Source organism: Delphinapterus leucas, chromosome 2 (genome assembly GCF_059928025.1).
Source record: "Delphinapterus leucas isolate spDelLeu-1000000601 "Yukka" chromosome 2, BTC_Dleu_Yukka2, whole genome shotgun sequence".
Classification (NCBI taxonomy): domain Eukaryota; kingdom Metazoa; phylum Chordata; class Mammalia; order Artiodactyla; family Monodontidae; genus Delphinapterus; species Delphinapterus leucas.
This window is the reverse complement of record NC_143130.1, coordinates 35675962-35690831: the sequence shown is the minus strand read 5'-3', so window position 1 is coordinate 35690831 and position 14870 is coordinate 35675962. Positions and strand designations below refer to the sequence as shown.

Below are 14870 nucleotides of genomic sequence, written 5' to 3'. Positions count from 1 at the left end.
GTGGCATGGACATATATATACTACCAAATGTAAAATAGATGGCTAGTGGGAAGCAGCCTCATGGCTCAGGGAGATCAGCTCGGTGCTTGTGTCCACTTAGAGGTGTGGGATAGGGAGGGTGGGAGGGAGATGCAAGAGGGGAGAGATATTGGGATATATGTATATGTATAGCTGATTCACTTTGCTATAAAGCAGAATCTAACACACCATTGTAAAGCAATTATACTCCAATAAAAATGTTAAAAAAAAGTTCTGATCTCTATGTCTGTGAGTCTGGTTCTGTTTTATAGACAGGTTCATTTGTTCCATATTATAGATTCCACATCTAAGTGATATCATATGATATTTGTCTTTCTCTTTCTGACTTTCTTCACTTAGTATGCTAATCTCTAGTTACATCCATGTTGCTGCAAATGGCATTATTTCATTCTTTTTATGGCTGAGTACTATTCCATTGTATATACGTACCACATATTCTTTATCCCTTCATCTGCTGAGGGACATTTAGGTTGTTTTCATATTTTGTTTGTTGTGAATAGTGCTGCTGTGAATGTAGGGATGCATGTATCGTTTTGAATTATAGTTTTGTCTGGGTATATACCCAGGAGTGGCATTGCTGGATCATATGGTAATTCTATTTTTAGTTTTCTGAGGAACCTCCATACTGTTTTCCGTAGTGGCTGTACCAACTTACATTCCCACCAGCAGTGTAGGAGGGTTACCTTTTATCCACACCTTCTCCAGAATTTGTTATTTGTAGACTTTTTAATGGTGGCCATTCTGACCGGTGTGAGGTGGCACCTCATTGTAGGAATACTAAACACTTTTAAGTTTTATAAATGAAGGATAAAAAAGATGAAGATTTGAATTTTTAGAGTAACAATTCATGTTTCTGCATTGGGAGACTTAATCTTTTAAAATGTTAATTTGCACTGAAATAACTAAATGTCAAAGAATCCCAGTCATAATCTCAGAACATTTTTAACATTTAATAAAATGAGTTTACGAAATAATTTGTCCAATGAGAATTGAGAATGAATGTGACTCACCATTTGTGAAAGTGAGTTAAAACCCTACAGTAATTAAAATAGATGCTCTGATATGGAACAGAAAGACAAATACACCAATGGAATGTAATACAATGGAACAGAATGGGGTGGAATGAAGTGGGATGGGATGAAATGAGGGAGTTTAGAAACAGACTCAAGAATTTTAAAAGCAGGAATTTAGCATGTTACAAGGATATTTTAAATCAGTGAATGATATCAAGATACTTTTAGCTTCAAGTAAATTTTTAAAACTCCAACTAGATTAAATGATATATAACCTATATTAAATAGACTCTAGAATTCTAAAATATACTACTCATATCATATATATCAAAAAATATACCGTTGAATATAGCAGAAAGTTCAGAGGTGAATTCAGCTTCAGGCACTGTGGTAAGGGCTCCAGTCCATTTCCCTGCTTTTCTCTTGGCTACTCCCTCCTCTGCATGTTGGCTTTATTCTTAGGCTCTATTATTTTATTGTCACAAAAAGGTTGTCAAACCAAACAAACAAGCTTGAGCAACATGTTTATTTAGTCATGTCTATCAGAAGGAAGAGAAATATTTCCTTCACTCATGACCTGTATGTCCTTTCCTTCAGTACAATTGGGCCAACTTAGGTCATGTGCCCATATCTGGATCTAAGCCACTGACAAGGGGAAAGTCATGTACTGATTGGCTTAGGCTGGATCCTTTAGCCAATCACTGATAAGGAGAATGGGGATTGTCATAATTAACTCAGACCAATCAGGGCTTCCCTTGGAGCTCGGGATGAAGTCAAAAGGGCTGCAAGGATATAGGGTGACTGACTACATACACAAAATCAGGATCTAATGGGAAGGAGAAGGGAGGATCAAACTGGGTAGGCAATAATATCCAACTGAAGCAAAGAAAGGATTAAGTACTGATTAAATTGTAATGGGATAATTTAAAAATGTATTTAGACCCTTACCTCTCACCCCATGAGAAATCATTTTTGCCCTAGGTCAGGAGTGTCTCTGATTCTGGGTCCATCATCCCAGAGGAGGCAGAGGACTCCAGAAGGGACAGCCAGGTGGGCTTCTTTCATCAGGCTGCTATTTGGACTGGTTCACACTGGCAAGACCTTGTCCATGAAAAATCTAATCAATAGTCAATCTAAATGGGAAATTTTATTCGAGCCAATCTGAGTATTATAACCCAGGAGACAGTCTCTCCAAGAGTTCTGAGAACTGTTCCAAAGAGGTAAAGGAGGAAGCTAGCCAAAATGTGATTTTGGCAAAGGGGGTACCTGCAGTCAGGCACACATCTTTCTCAGTGGAAGGTTGCTGCGAGTCACGGTAGCAGACATCTTGGTTAATGGTTTTAGTGTTTTTCTAATTATGGGAAGATCCAAGAATCCAGGTTCATAAAAAACTTCTGCTAAAGATACTATCTGAGGGCCGGTTCTGCCCATTTTCCCAGAGCACAGAGTGCCTCATCCTGATCTTCGCCCTGAATTCCTTTCAGGGTGTGTCGTAGGTCAGCAACTGCACTGGTGAATGACTTGATTCTTGCAGAACTAGAGATGGTGGGCAACAGTCTTTATTTGACAGTCCCTTCCCTTTTACTCTTTTTTTTTTTTTTTTTGCGGTACGCGGGCCTCTTACTCTTGTGGCCTCTCCCGTTGCGGAGCACAGGCTCCGGACGCGCAGGCTCAGCGGCCATGGCTCACGGGCCCAGCCGCTCCGCAGCACGTGGGATCTTCCCGGACCGGGGCACGAACCCATGTCCCCTGCATCGGCAGGCGGACTCTCAACCACTGCGCCACCAGGGAAGCCCCCTTTTACTCTTAATTTCAACCAACGTTTGGGGAGCATTTTGTGACCAATTTGTCCCATGGCACTGGGAATGCTCATTCCCAGGTCAAGTGAGGATTTTGTTGATAGGTCACTTTACATGCTATTACTGGACTAGGCTCTGTTAACAGTAGCCAAAAGCCTCTGGATCACCTGTCTTACTAGTCTGTTATGGTCCAGGAGATGGTTCCCTCTTATTGCTTCTTCCCATATCTAGAGTTACACTATTACAGTCGTTGATCTTATAGGACTATAAATTTAATCAATCATTGCAAACTGCCTAATAATCATTAATTTTATCTGTGGCTCCGTCACACATTTGGTAATGCAATAAACAATAATCTTGTGAAACAGGCAGAATACAAGTAATATAACTAGCGACATTCGTAGGTCATAAGGATTTAAGCTCAGAACTTCCATTAGGTGAGGCCCAGTATCTCCCAAGGTTCCTGCCATTCGGGAGGTCTGGTTAACATGTAATGCAGTTGCACAGTGCACACCGGAGTGGGGGGTGGAGAAGGAGGTCAAAGGACAGAGAAAAAGGTTTGATGTTTCAATTTTTCTTGTCTTGCCTTAAAATGTGAATTTTTATTTCATCAACCTTGACCTCTTCTAGCCTTTCACTTTTTTCTCTTCTCTTCCTCTCCCCCGGCCCCAATCCTCATGCGTAATGATTACGCTTTTCTCCGATGAAAATTGCTAGATTTTTAACTCCGTGCTTTCACAGTCAGTCTACTGGAATTGGATCACAACTTCACCTTCAGCTAAGGTGTCCTGGTGAGAATTACCAGACACTTATTTCTGTGTTGACTTATTAGATAATGCTGCAGTTCTAAAATACTTACCTCCTTTCTTTTTCTGAGATCTGCTTCTTATTCTTGATGCCCTGCCGCAGATAAATTCCAAGTGTGAGCAAGTTTTCTTCCTTCCTACTGCATGCGTGCCGTTTTGTAACTTGGACCGTAGTGTTGCAGGAAGGGGAACCCCTTCAACGGCCCAAGAATGGACTCTTGTCTAACACTCGGAAATGAATTGTCTGAGGAGATACACGTGCTGACAAAGCAGGACACTATTGGGAAGGGAAGCCCGGGCGGAGGGCAGCAGGGTAAGGGAACCCAGGGGGACTGCTCTGCCATGTGGTTTGCAGTCTCGGGTTTTATGGTGATGGGATTAGTTTCCAGGTTGTCTCTGGCCAATCATTCTGACTCAGGGTCCTTCCTGGTGGCACATGCATCGCTCAGCCAGGATGGATTTCAGTGAGGAGGATCCTGGGAAGTTGGTAGGATATATGGACTGGTGTCTCTTTTGACCTTTCCTGAATTCTTCCAGTTGGTGGTAGCTTGTTAGTTCCACGTTCCTTACCAGGACCTCCTGTGGTAAGATAACTCATGCAAGTAGTTACTATCCTGTTTGGCCAGGGCCTGGCGTTTTCCATCAGTGGTTCCCCTAACAATAGGACACGGACTGCTGTGAATTTCACCTCCTTAACCTTTGGATGTGAGAAATGTCACATTTCTTTACTTTGCTAAATCAAGTTAAAATTGACTGTACTTCCCAACCCCTCCTTCCCAACGCTGATAAGAAAATCCATCTCAGCCATGGTGGAGCTCTCTCCACTGTGTTCTGTATATGCCTTAAGCAGTGCACAGCCTTCAGGTTCAGGGAGCCCTGGGATCCTTGTGCCGATGTGTTCACTGTCCAAGCTCCAGTGTTTCTTCAAGGCAAGTGCCTCAGCTGCCCTCCTGCCCAGCTTGACCCAGGCCTATTCTCCCAAGATGCACATGTCAACTACAAATTGGCACTTGTCGTGGGCACTTGCCATCTACCTCTACAAGGATTAAAGCAGGAGCCGCTGCAGTTGCTGACCTTCAACACCCCCTGAAAGGAGTTCAGGTGGAGATCAGGAATGAGGCCCTCTGTGCTCTGGGAAAAACTGGGAGAACAGGTCTTCAGATAGATATTTTCAGGAGCCAATTTTATGAGCCCAATCCTTGCATCTTCTCATATCTAGAAAAGCACTAAATTCCTTCATGGTGACATCTGCTCCTCGTGACTAGCAGTAACCCTCAGGAGACTAGCAGAACCTTCTGCAAAAAATATGTGCTTGGGCTTCCCTGGTGGTGCAATGGTTAAGAATCGGCCTGCCAATGCAGGGGGCACGGGTTCGAGCCCTGGTCCGGGAAGATCCCTCATGCCGCGAAGCAACTAAGCCCGTGCACCACAGCTATTGAGCCTGCGCTGTAGAGCCCACGAACCACAACTACTGAGCCTGTGTGCCACAACTACTGAAGCCCACATGCCTAGAGCCCGTGCTCTGCAACAAGAGAAGCCACCGCAATGAGAAGCCCGTGCACCGCAACGAAGAGTAGCCCCCGCTCACCGCAACTGGAGAAAGCCTGTGCACAACAAAGACCCAACTCAGCCGAAAACAAACAAATTTATTTTTAAAAAAACAGTGCAAACTGCCAAGTATATTAAAAAATATATATACGTACTTCATTGTATGTACACCCCCTTCACCAAAATCACATATATACTGACCTTCCCCCCTGCCTCTTTGGAGCAGTTTCTCAGAGCTATGTGAAACGCTGTCTCCCAGGCTGCAGTCCTCATTTTGCCCCAAATAAAACTTAACTCGCAACTCTCACGTTGTACATTTTTTTAAGTCAACACACATCTAGCCACTCCTCTCTAAGGTTTTGCTCTGGAAAGGAGCAAGTTCCACACAAGGGACCCCAACTTCTGAGCCTCCTATAATCTTGGGAATGTACTCCCTCACTCGGGGGGGCCTTGTCCCTCATCACACCTCCACCTCCCCCAGCACTTTCTTCTCCTCCCAGGGGGTCCCTCCTAATCTGTCCTCAGAGGAGCTGGAAACAACATTGACCTCCCTTTCCTGCAGAAAGAAGTGAGGAAAAGACATGCTCAAACTAGTCCTTTCCCCTCCCCCGCTTTTTAAAAAATTTTTAATGGAGTATAGTTGTTTACAATGTTGTGTTAGTTTCTGCTGTACAGCAAAGTGACTCAGCTCTATGTATACATATATATCCCCTGTTTTTTGGATTTCCTTCCCATTTAGGTCACCACAGAGCACTGAGTAGAGTTCCCTGTGCTATACAGTAGGTTCTCATTAGTTATCTATTTTATACAGAGTAGTGTATATATGTCGATCCCAATCTCCCAGTTCATCCCACCCCCGCTTCCCCCCTCGGTATGCATAAGTTTGTTCTCTACATCTGTGTCTCTGTTTCACTTTTGCAAATAAGTTCATCTGTACCATTTTTCTAGATTCCAAATATAAGCGATATTATACGATATTTGTTTTTCTCTTTCTGACTTACTTCACTCTGTATGACAGTCTCTAGGTCCATCCAGGTCTCTGCAAATGGCACTATTTCGTTTCTTTTTATGGCTGAGTGATATTCCATTGTATATATGTAAATACCACATCTTCTTTATCCATTTGTCTGTTGATGGACACTTAGGATGCTTCCCTTTTCTCCCCCTCGTTAACTGTAGCGTAAGCCCGACAGCTGGCTTTTCTTTTTGCCATGCAAGTGCCTGACTTAATTTTGATGGCTGAGGCATCCACTTCAAAGGTGGCCTCCACCTCAGAGATGGCTATCTCGATAAATACACATTGCCAGCCACAAAGGACTAAATAAAGAGCCAGGTCATGCCCCCACCCACTCCCCAGCTTTGTTTTAGAGATCTTGGTTGATTTCAGTGACTGACCATTTGGGCCCCTTGTTTTTTCTCTTCTCACACTTTAAATTCCTTCTCTTATGTTTTAAGTTCACTCATAAAGAGTGAGCCCATGAAACCCTAGGTCCTCAGCTTGGACCCCAATAAAAGCAGAACCCCAGGCCTGGGCCCTCTGTCTACCCACAGCCTCACTGTGTGACCCCAGGTGTGCCACGTAATTTTCAGGACCTGTAAGCAACAAACCTTTTTTTTTTCAAAGTTTCCTGATGATTATTGCTGAGGGCTTCTTGCAACCACAATAAGAACCACAAGGGCTGGTCCAGCCATAACATTGGTTATCAACAGGCTGAGACGGGCACAAAACAATATAATTTATTTCAACCGCCTAGGAAGGAACCTAGGGGTAAGGTTTGGAACTTTCCAGGGAGGAAGTCTGGATGAAGTCTGAATCACAGAATTCTAGAGTTTAAGAGAGAAGAGAGACCATCCACCTGGTTTATTTGATACTTACCAGCCTGCCCTGGAGTAAGAGCTAAGAGAAATCAGCTTATGTTAACATTCATCGACATTAGAAATAGGGCCCAAGGAGGGATATCCAGGGACCTTACCAGTAGCAGATGGCAGGTACAACCCTGGGGGGAACTGAGCAGAAGGGCCAGAGGAAAAGAATTCACCCCCATTGCGGCAATGCACCTTCTCATTCTTAGCTTTTTTTTTTTAACCAAAAAAGAAACTATAATACCTGTGTAGTTAAAAATTCATTTTCTAAATCACGTGTACATAAAATAGTAGGTGTTTGCTCAGGTCGATGTTACCAGGCAGTCATGCCAAACCCATCTTAAGGAAAAGGTAATATTTATAATTGAGATTTCACTAAGAAAAATGGGAAATACTTACTATTGAAGGATTGTAATATATCTTTTATTGACATATTAGAAATATCTAAATAGTTCCATTACATGGATTTTGATACATCCTTGAGCACATCGTCAGCTCGAGACTAGGATAGAACACTGTAGAGAACCAGTTCAAGCAACACACGATACATCTGAAGTACCAACACACACAAAGGAGGAAGTTCAGACAAAACCTGCATTTACTTGATGAAATTCTAAGAGGCTCGACGATGGACTTAAGCAAACAAACAAAGGCTTTAGAATGTCTAGAAATTGAACCCAAATTCCAGATTTGAAACTTTAGACTCACATTCTATAATATATTTTGATAAACGTTGCAGAGAGTCTTAAGTAGATGAGTTATTGAAACTAGTTTGTGGCTAACTTCTGTAGTGACCCTAGGCTCCCCCAAATCTCTGATCTAGGAAGTGTGATTCAATCTAAATATGCTTTTGAAAAGCATCTCTCTGAGGTTTGTTAACACGAAGAAAATTGCCCACGTATGCATTAACCGTAATTAAGTATTGCAGTGGTTGTCCTAGTTTGGAACAGTCTAATTCAACTAATGCATTGTCAGATAGTATGAAACAAGGTACTATCCTGATGACCGTCTACAGAAGGGCCAATGGAAAGGTCACAACTGATGGATGCAGGCAGTAAGTGGCATGAGCGTACCTGCTGTGACGCATCTGTGTGATGGATGGACAGGCTACTCCAAACGGGCAACTCATCATGTTTAGTGTTTCACCTAAGCTAATTGCTATGAATGTACCACATTCACTACTTAGGATAAATTAGGCTTTCAAATCTTAGCTAAAGGTTTAGAAAAATTCTCTTATGCAGTGTCTTGCTATCGCCCCAGTTAGATACTATCAGTACTGGCAGACGTTGGTTTTAACTGACACTGACGACCATTGGAAAAGTACTTAAAATGTGTAGCGTGTGTGTGTTCCTTTGATGAGCTGCTGAGAGCAATGGTTGTCTGTCTGGTTCTCTCTTTAATACATCAGAATTGTTGCTTTGCCTGTAAACATGTCCAGTTGGTGAGAACTATTACCATCTAAATGGTCCTGAAAAGCGTGTGGGTTGGGACACCCAACCCAGGTCATGAGCCCTAGATTTTCACTAGCTTATGTGCCATTCTTCTCATTTTCTTCCCTTCCTGCCAAGTACAAGAGGCCATTAGCACTGAGGTCAAGAATCCTGAAGGCCCACATTGTATATGAGTCATCTTACTAAGTTACAGTTTGAATTGCCCTTAAGTTAGTGGGACAGCCTAGCCAGCCAGCCAGACCTACACCTTCATGCAGTTTGGTTGCTCTTGGCATATTTCTACCATGTACACAATCGTTCTCCTAGAGCAGTGGTGATCCGCTAAGGTGATGTCACCTCCAGGAGACGTCTGGCCACGTCTGAAAGCGTTTTTGGTTGTCACAATTTAGGATGAGGATATGCTACTGATATCTAATGGGTAGAGACCAGGAATGCTGCTAAACAACTTACAACGCACAGGACAGTCTCCCACAGGAAAGAATTATCCAGCCCAAAAGACCCGTAGTGCCGAGGCTGAGCATGTGCCTTCCCTAAAGGAATTACTAAAGAACAAACACTCGGTGTATTTATAACCATCATTAGCACTTTTGACTGGGATATACAGATACATTTCTAGCAAATGTCATTATAGAAATGGTCTGATCTGCAGAGCTTCTGTGGCAGAATTTCCTTACTCTACAAGTGAGTTTAAGGCTCAGTATAGACAGAACCCCTGAGAATCTCAAGGGGCCCTTTGAATATTTCAGCTAGACTTTGCTTCACTTTGTGTAAGGTATTAGGTATTACTTTTCCAATTACTTCTACCTGTGCCAGGTACAGTTACAGGCACTTTCATACATTATCACATTTAATTCTCACCACAAACTTGTAAGGTGAAGCATTACTAACCCCATTTTACAGATGAGGGAGTGGAGGCTTGGAGAAGTTAAGCCACTTCCTCAAGGTCACGCAGCTGGTAAATGATGAAATAGAGATACAAACCCAAATCTCAAAGTCTCTCCTCTTTCCTCTATGTGATGCTATCCCCAAGGACTACTGAATTTTTTTAACCATAGAGCAAACATATCTAAGCAGCATGAAAGAAAACAATAAATGGGAAAATAACCAGAAATATCTTCATCTAGATTGTGGCTACATTACACCAAACGTGCTAAATGTCTGCTTCCATTCTTGGGTTCATACAAAGTGGCTTGAAAAGGTTGTACAGGTTATTTCTACAAATCTCCCATCACATAGTTAATTCAGGCAAAGAAACCAGATGTTCTTGAATTTCCCAGAAAAGTGAAGGGGAAGTGAGAGTTTGCATCCCTTAAAATTTTCAGGCTACAAGTGGTCCCCACTGCCTCTGGCCTGAGAACCATCTACTCTACCTTGTAATATGAGCATCTCCCATCACCATGTATCATTCTAGTTTGGGGAGATCTTACCAAGTTGTTTTTTTTTTAAAGAATAATCAGGAAACGCTTCTTATGGGTCTATTCTATGAGTTGTATGTACAAAACTCCAAATTAGCTAATAGCCCCTGACTGTTTTTCACAAGATTTCAACACAGAACCTGTGTCAGGGCAGGAGGCCAAGGCCAGTTTCATTTCTGGGCAAGATTCGTCTCTGAGGCACCAGCTACTGTGACACAACAGAATTTGGGGGACATGTAGATCTAATATTTGGGGACTCAAAGCACACCCGAATTAGTGCGTGGATAAAGCCTGTTACCGGAGTTCTGAAAGATCTCAACTATGCTACACTAGCCAGTGCCCCATGACATGGTAAGAGGCAGGACCCGAATACCAGAACCTCTCTGATGGGAGAATTCTACTTCTGTTCCTCCAGATGTAACACAGATACCCATATTTAACAGCCCAAAGATTGGTTTTGAACTTTTGCACATTCGAAAAAGCCTCGTTTTCTTTGTAGGCACTTTATAGATTTATTACACATGACATCCTCCAGATACCATCTTGTGATTTAAATTGTTTGTCTGATAGAAAATAATGGGTGTCAGCCGCTTAGATCATTGTACCTGTGGTGTGACTTTCAAACTCCAAAGGCTTTCTTCCTTTGGAGATTTTTTAATCTCCAAAACCCAATTATACTGGGCTCTTTTCAAGTAGGCCTATCAAAACCCAGATGTTCTTTCAGAAGGGAAGCAGCACCGTTTCCATCTCTTCTGAAGCAGCCACACACCAACAGTAAGGAGTGATCAAGACGCAGGGACTCTGCATGACCGTGTTGGTCTAGATTATGGTACTTTTCATAAACTACATAGATTTAAAAAAAAAAAAAACCTCACTGAAAAAGCTTCTAGGTCATGATTTCTTCAAAGTCAGACAGCTGCTTCATCTGTTCAACTTGCATAGAATGCCTTCTGAGGAGCTTCTTTTTACTTCTCAAGTCAACTCTCTTTGGTGAACTTGGAGCAACAGGTACCATGGATTTTAAACCACTAGCAAGTGGAGAGGAAGGTTTGCTGCTCGATCTAATATCCGGGATAGGTGGGTTCAGATTTACATTTAAAGGCGGAAGGAAGCCAGGCCTGGTCTGGGAAATTCGGTCTAGTAGCAGAGTTCCGGACCCCCGTCTTTCTAGAAGATGGGGTGGCCTGCGGTGCACTGAGCTGGGAGATGTGCAGGGCACAGCATCCAGGGCCTCCCTGGAACCCTGGAAAAGAGACAAGTGGGAGTTGTTGAGCTTCTTCCAATCTAAGGGTCCTTTGCCTGATTCAAGGGAAATGGAGTTGGGCGGATCGGCCCCTGGCTGTAAATCTAAATCATAGAGGTCATCTTCCAGCCGTTTGAGGGACACTGCATCTTTGAGAGCAGAGGGGCCTGATGGGCCAATACCACCCTTCTCTTGGTCAATAGGGAGAGTTCCTCTTCTGGCCAGACGTGAGCGGGGAGGCTGACTTTTCTCGTAGGCCGCCTTCCACGAGGCTGGTGCTGAAGAGGCTGGAATCTTCAGAACCTGCTCCGTGACCGTGAGGAAGAGGCTGGGGTCTTTGCCATCAGTACTGTTGGTTCTGGAAAGGGGGCCCCTTTTGGGGAAGGACATGTCACTGATGCTCTTGATGACCTCGCTGTCTGCACTTGTGCCATGGCTCTCATCCTGGCGCATAGAGGCGGCCAACACGGAGGGTGCGGTCAGGCCCCAGGGCTCAGATTGGAGCCTCTTCAGTTGAGGCAAACGGGCCCTTTTGAGGTTCCCGACCTTCCTAGTGAGTGACCCAGGTTCATTAGGAGCCTTGGAGGTGTTGGAACCACCTGGATGCCCTGACTGGAGGCTAAAGAAGTCATCTTCCTTCTCACTGGGTGGAGAGCCTAGGCCTGGAGCCTTCAGTTCAATACCCGAGGGAGATGCACACAGTGGAGGTGACTGTCTGTCTTCCTCTTTGGGTGAAGGAGGGACATTAAGATACTGTTTGGTGGTTTTGGTGCCTGAAGATGATTTATCCGTTGTTATAATAATCACCTCCTTGCCTTTGGCTTTGCAGGCATCCAGGAGATGTTTCAATGCATCCTGGTCGTCTGCATTTATTGCGTAAACCAGAGCTGAAGCCCCTGTGCGATCCTCGAGGCTGGGGTCTGCTCCATTCTCCAGTAGCAAGGAGACCACTTCTCCCCCAGCTCTTCTGATGCAAGCATGGATGAGGGCGGTCTTGCCAGACTTATCCTGAATATTGGGGTCTGCCCTGTTGTCCAGCAGATACTTCACCATCTTGGACTTGCTGATGCTCTGCTGGTCCACATGTTTGGTGATACATGCCACCATGAGAGCCGTTTCGCCTTTGTCGTTGCTTTCGTTGATATAAGCACCCCCTTCCAGGAGGAGTCTGGTCAGCCTGAGCCTCCCCAGCCACACGGCCTTTAAAAGTGAGTTTCCATCAGTCCTTAATTCGGTGTTGTCATCCATCATACTGGCTACAGCTTAGAGTCTCTGAGCCACAGTGGCGATCAGACCTAGCAAGGGGAGAAGAGAGAAAAGGGTCATGTATTCTATAGAGCTGATCTGAGCAGCAAGGCTGTTATAGACTCTAGATACAGCCGTGTCCCAGTTTGATCCCAAGTTATGCCACCTTGCTTGGTTATTTAACTTCTCTGGGTTTATTTCTTCATCTGTAACATGGCAGGGGTGACTGTGGTGATAGTGGCAAACTACCTGACTTTGTGAAGATTAAATGAGACAGTGTATATAAAACACGTAACCACACGTAAAGCGGTTGGCATGACGCCTAGGAGAGAGCAAGCAATAAAACGTGCAAAGCTCTTACTGGGTTGACTGCATGACACTTATCACAAATGCAGTTTTGTGCTAACAGAAACTTTGTTTTCTGTCTGTCGGCCTCACTAAAGTCTAAGTTTCCATAAGGAAAGGTCTGAGTCTATCTTGTTCACTGTTGTAGCCTCAGCATTTAGCAATGAGTCACACTTAATAGGTTACCTCATAAATAATGGTTTAATGCAGTGTAGTTCTAGGTGTGCATCAAAAAGACCAGTAGGAAATACACCAAAATGGTGATAAGATTATGAAGAGTTTTCCTTTTTGCTGTACTTCCTAAAGTAAACATGTATCACCATTGTCGTAGGGGGGAAATATTGTAAAACAAAAGCAATCCAGCTGTCCATTTCCATGTTTTAGTCCCCACTATTCGAGCAGATGTCTGAGTTCTCACCCACCTCATTCAGGCTCTCAGAATAGCTCAAATAATGCAATGCTACATCCTCCTCTCTGGTTGAACAGATCTGAGGCAGAGGATGGACAAGGGGATTGCCTTTTTGCTCACGAATGTTAGGAAATAAAGCTCGTTCCAGAGCTCCCCCTGCTGAGGTCTGTCAAACCTGGGTTTTCTGCTTTGCTTCTCCTCATGTCAATTACCTAATTCCTGGACTCAGAGCTTCCAAAATGGGTGTTGGTCACGAGGTCTCCCACGAATAAGGAGAAATGGTCTCCCAGAATTGATGCCCTGCCAGCCCCGGGTCCCTCACTGGCCATGCTCTGCCAGCACGGCCCCTCCATGTGGACTTTTTGTCCCTCAGGCTCCGCTGGGCAGGTGTCACAATGCCTGAGTTTTCCTTCTCTGATGCATGTCATCCTTCCTCTTACCCCACTACCCTGAGCAGTTATTGATCAATTTCTATTCCTCTATTAAATAGGAAGTCAGCAGCTTTTCTTGGCTAAAGTTGAGAGATGGGTGTATTGCCTTTTAAAACTTTTAATCCATGAATAGATACTTTGTTTAAAAAAAAAAAAGCCCAAATCACACTTAACTATATAAAGAAGAAGAGTACCCTTTACACGCCCCCAGCCCACCTTGAAGCCACTCATCTCTTCAGAATTAACTGTGGTTAACAGTCTAGGTTGTATCTTTCTGCTTCACATCATTTTCTGCTTCTTCCAAATGCATTATTCTGATAATGCCATCTCAGTCTGATCTTGTTGCACTTGTGTTTGTGTGTTCCTATAAGATTTTCTGTAAAATCCCTACCATCCAAAGACACCGTATATTATTAAGTATATTCACAAGAAGTTTGTTTCTGTCTCTTCAACTCTATGCTTCTTTCTTCAATCTCCTACTGAGTCCCTCTTCCTCTCTCCCTCTCTCTCTCTACCCACGTGCGCCCCCCAAATGTGGCCATTCTCTCTCTTCTGTTTCTGTCTGTGGTCATATGATCATTTTATTACAGTTCTATGTGTCTATAAGCTTGTTAGTCCCCAAACTCTGGACATCTAAAGCGGAATTTTCAAGGGCTAAATAAAGAAAAGGCAATGTGCAGTGAAAACATGCTGTTTTCCATTCCATCCAAGGGGCCCTTCACCTCCTGGCCGCACCTCTTCAGCACCTGCCCTGCTACTCCTGCTCTCTTGATACTCCATCTATCTTGAAATCTGGTCATTTCTCAAATGCCCCACTTTTTATTTTTCTTCCTTCTAACCCTGTTCTGTTTCTAACTCTAAGACCTCCCTGCTCTTCTTTAATTATTCATCATCCCTCAAATCTCAGCTCAAACGTTACTTCCTTTTGAATCAAGAGAAAAATCACTCAGGCTGGAAGGGAGAAAGAGGAATAAAATGACAACTGACTCATATCCAGACTATATAAAGAACTCCTACAAATCACTTCCTCCAAAAGAGGATACACAAATGGCCAATAAGCACAGAAAAAGGTGCTCAGCCTTGTTAGTAATCAAGGAAAATCAAATTACAGCACAATGAGATACCACTACACCCTCCAGCGCAGCTAAAATTAGACCGACAGTACCAAGGATGGAGAAAGATGGGAAGATTCAGGAACACATTGGTGGGAGCACAAATGGCTCCGCTAAATTAATGCCTACACTCTGACCCAGTAATTCCATG

General features: G+C 43.7%; 1 protein-coding gene across 1 annotated transcript; it reads right to left on the bottom strand.

Annotated features, from left to right (window-relative positions):
• Window positions 1-10046: 10046 nt before the first annotated feature.
• On the bottom strand, window positions 10047-12443 carry ANKRD34C (ankyrin repeat domain 34C). The gene has a single exon (XM_022554557.3). The coding sequence runs from the start codon at window positions 12426-12428 to the stop codon at window positions 10821-10823; it is 1608 nt and encodes a 535-aa protein (XP_022410265.1). The 5' UTR covers window positions 12429-12443; the 3' UTR covers window positions 10047-10820.
• Between the last annotated feature and the right edge of the window lie 2427 nt (window positions 12444-14870).

Excerpts from the sequence above, each read along its gene's own strand:
- ANKRD34C (XM_022554557.3), bottom strand. The coding sequence starts at position 12,428 with ATGATGGATGACAACACCGAATTAAGGACTGATGGAAACTCACTTTTA.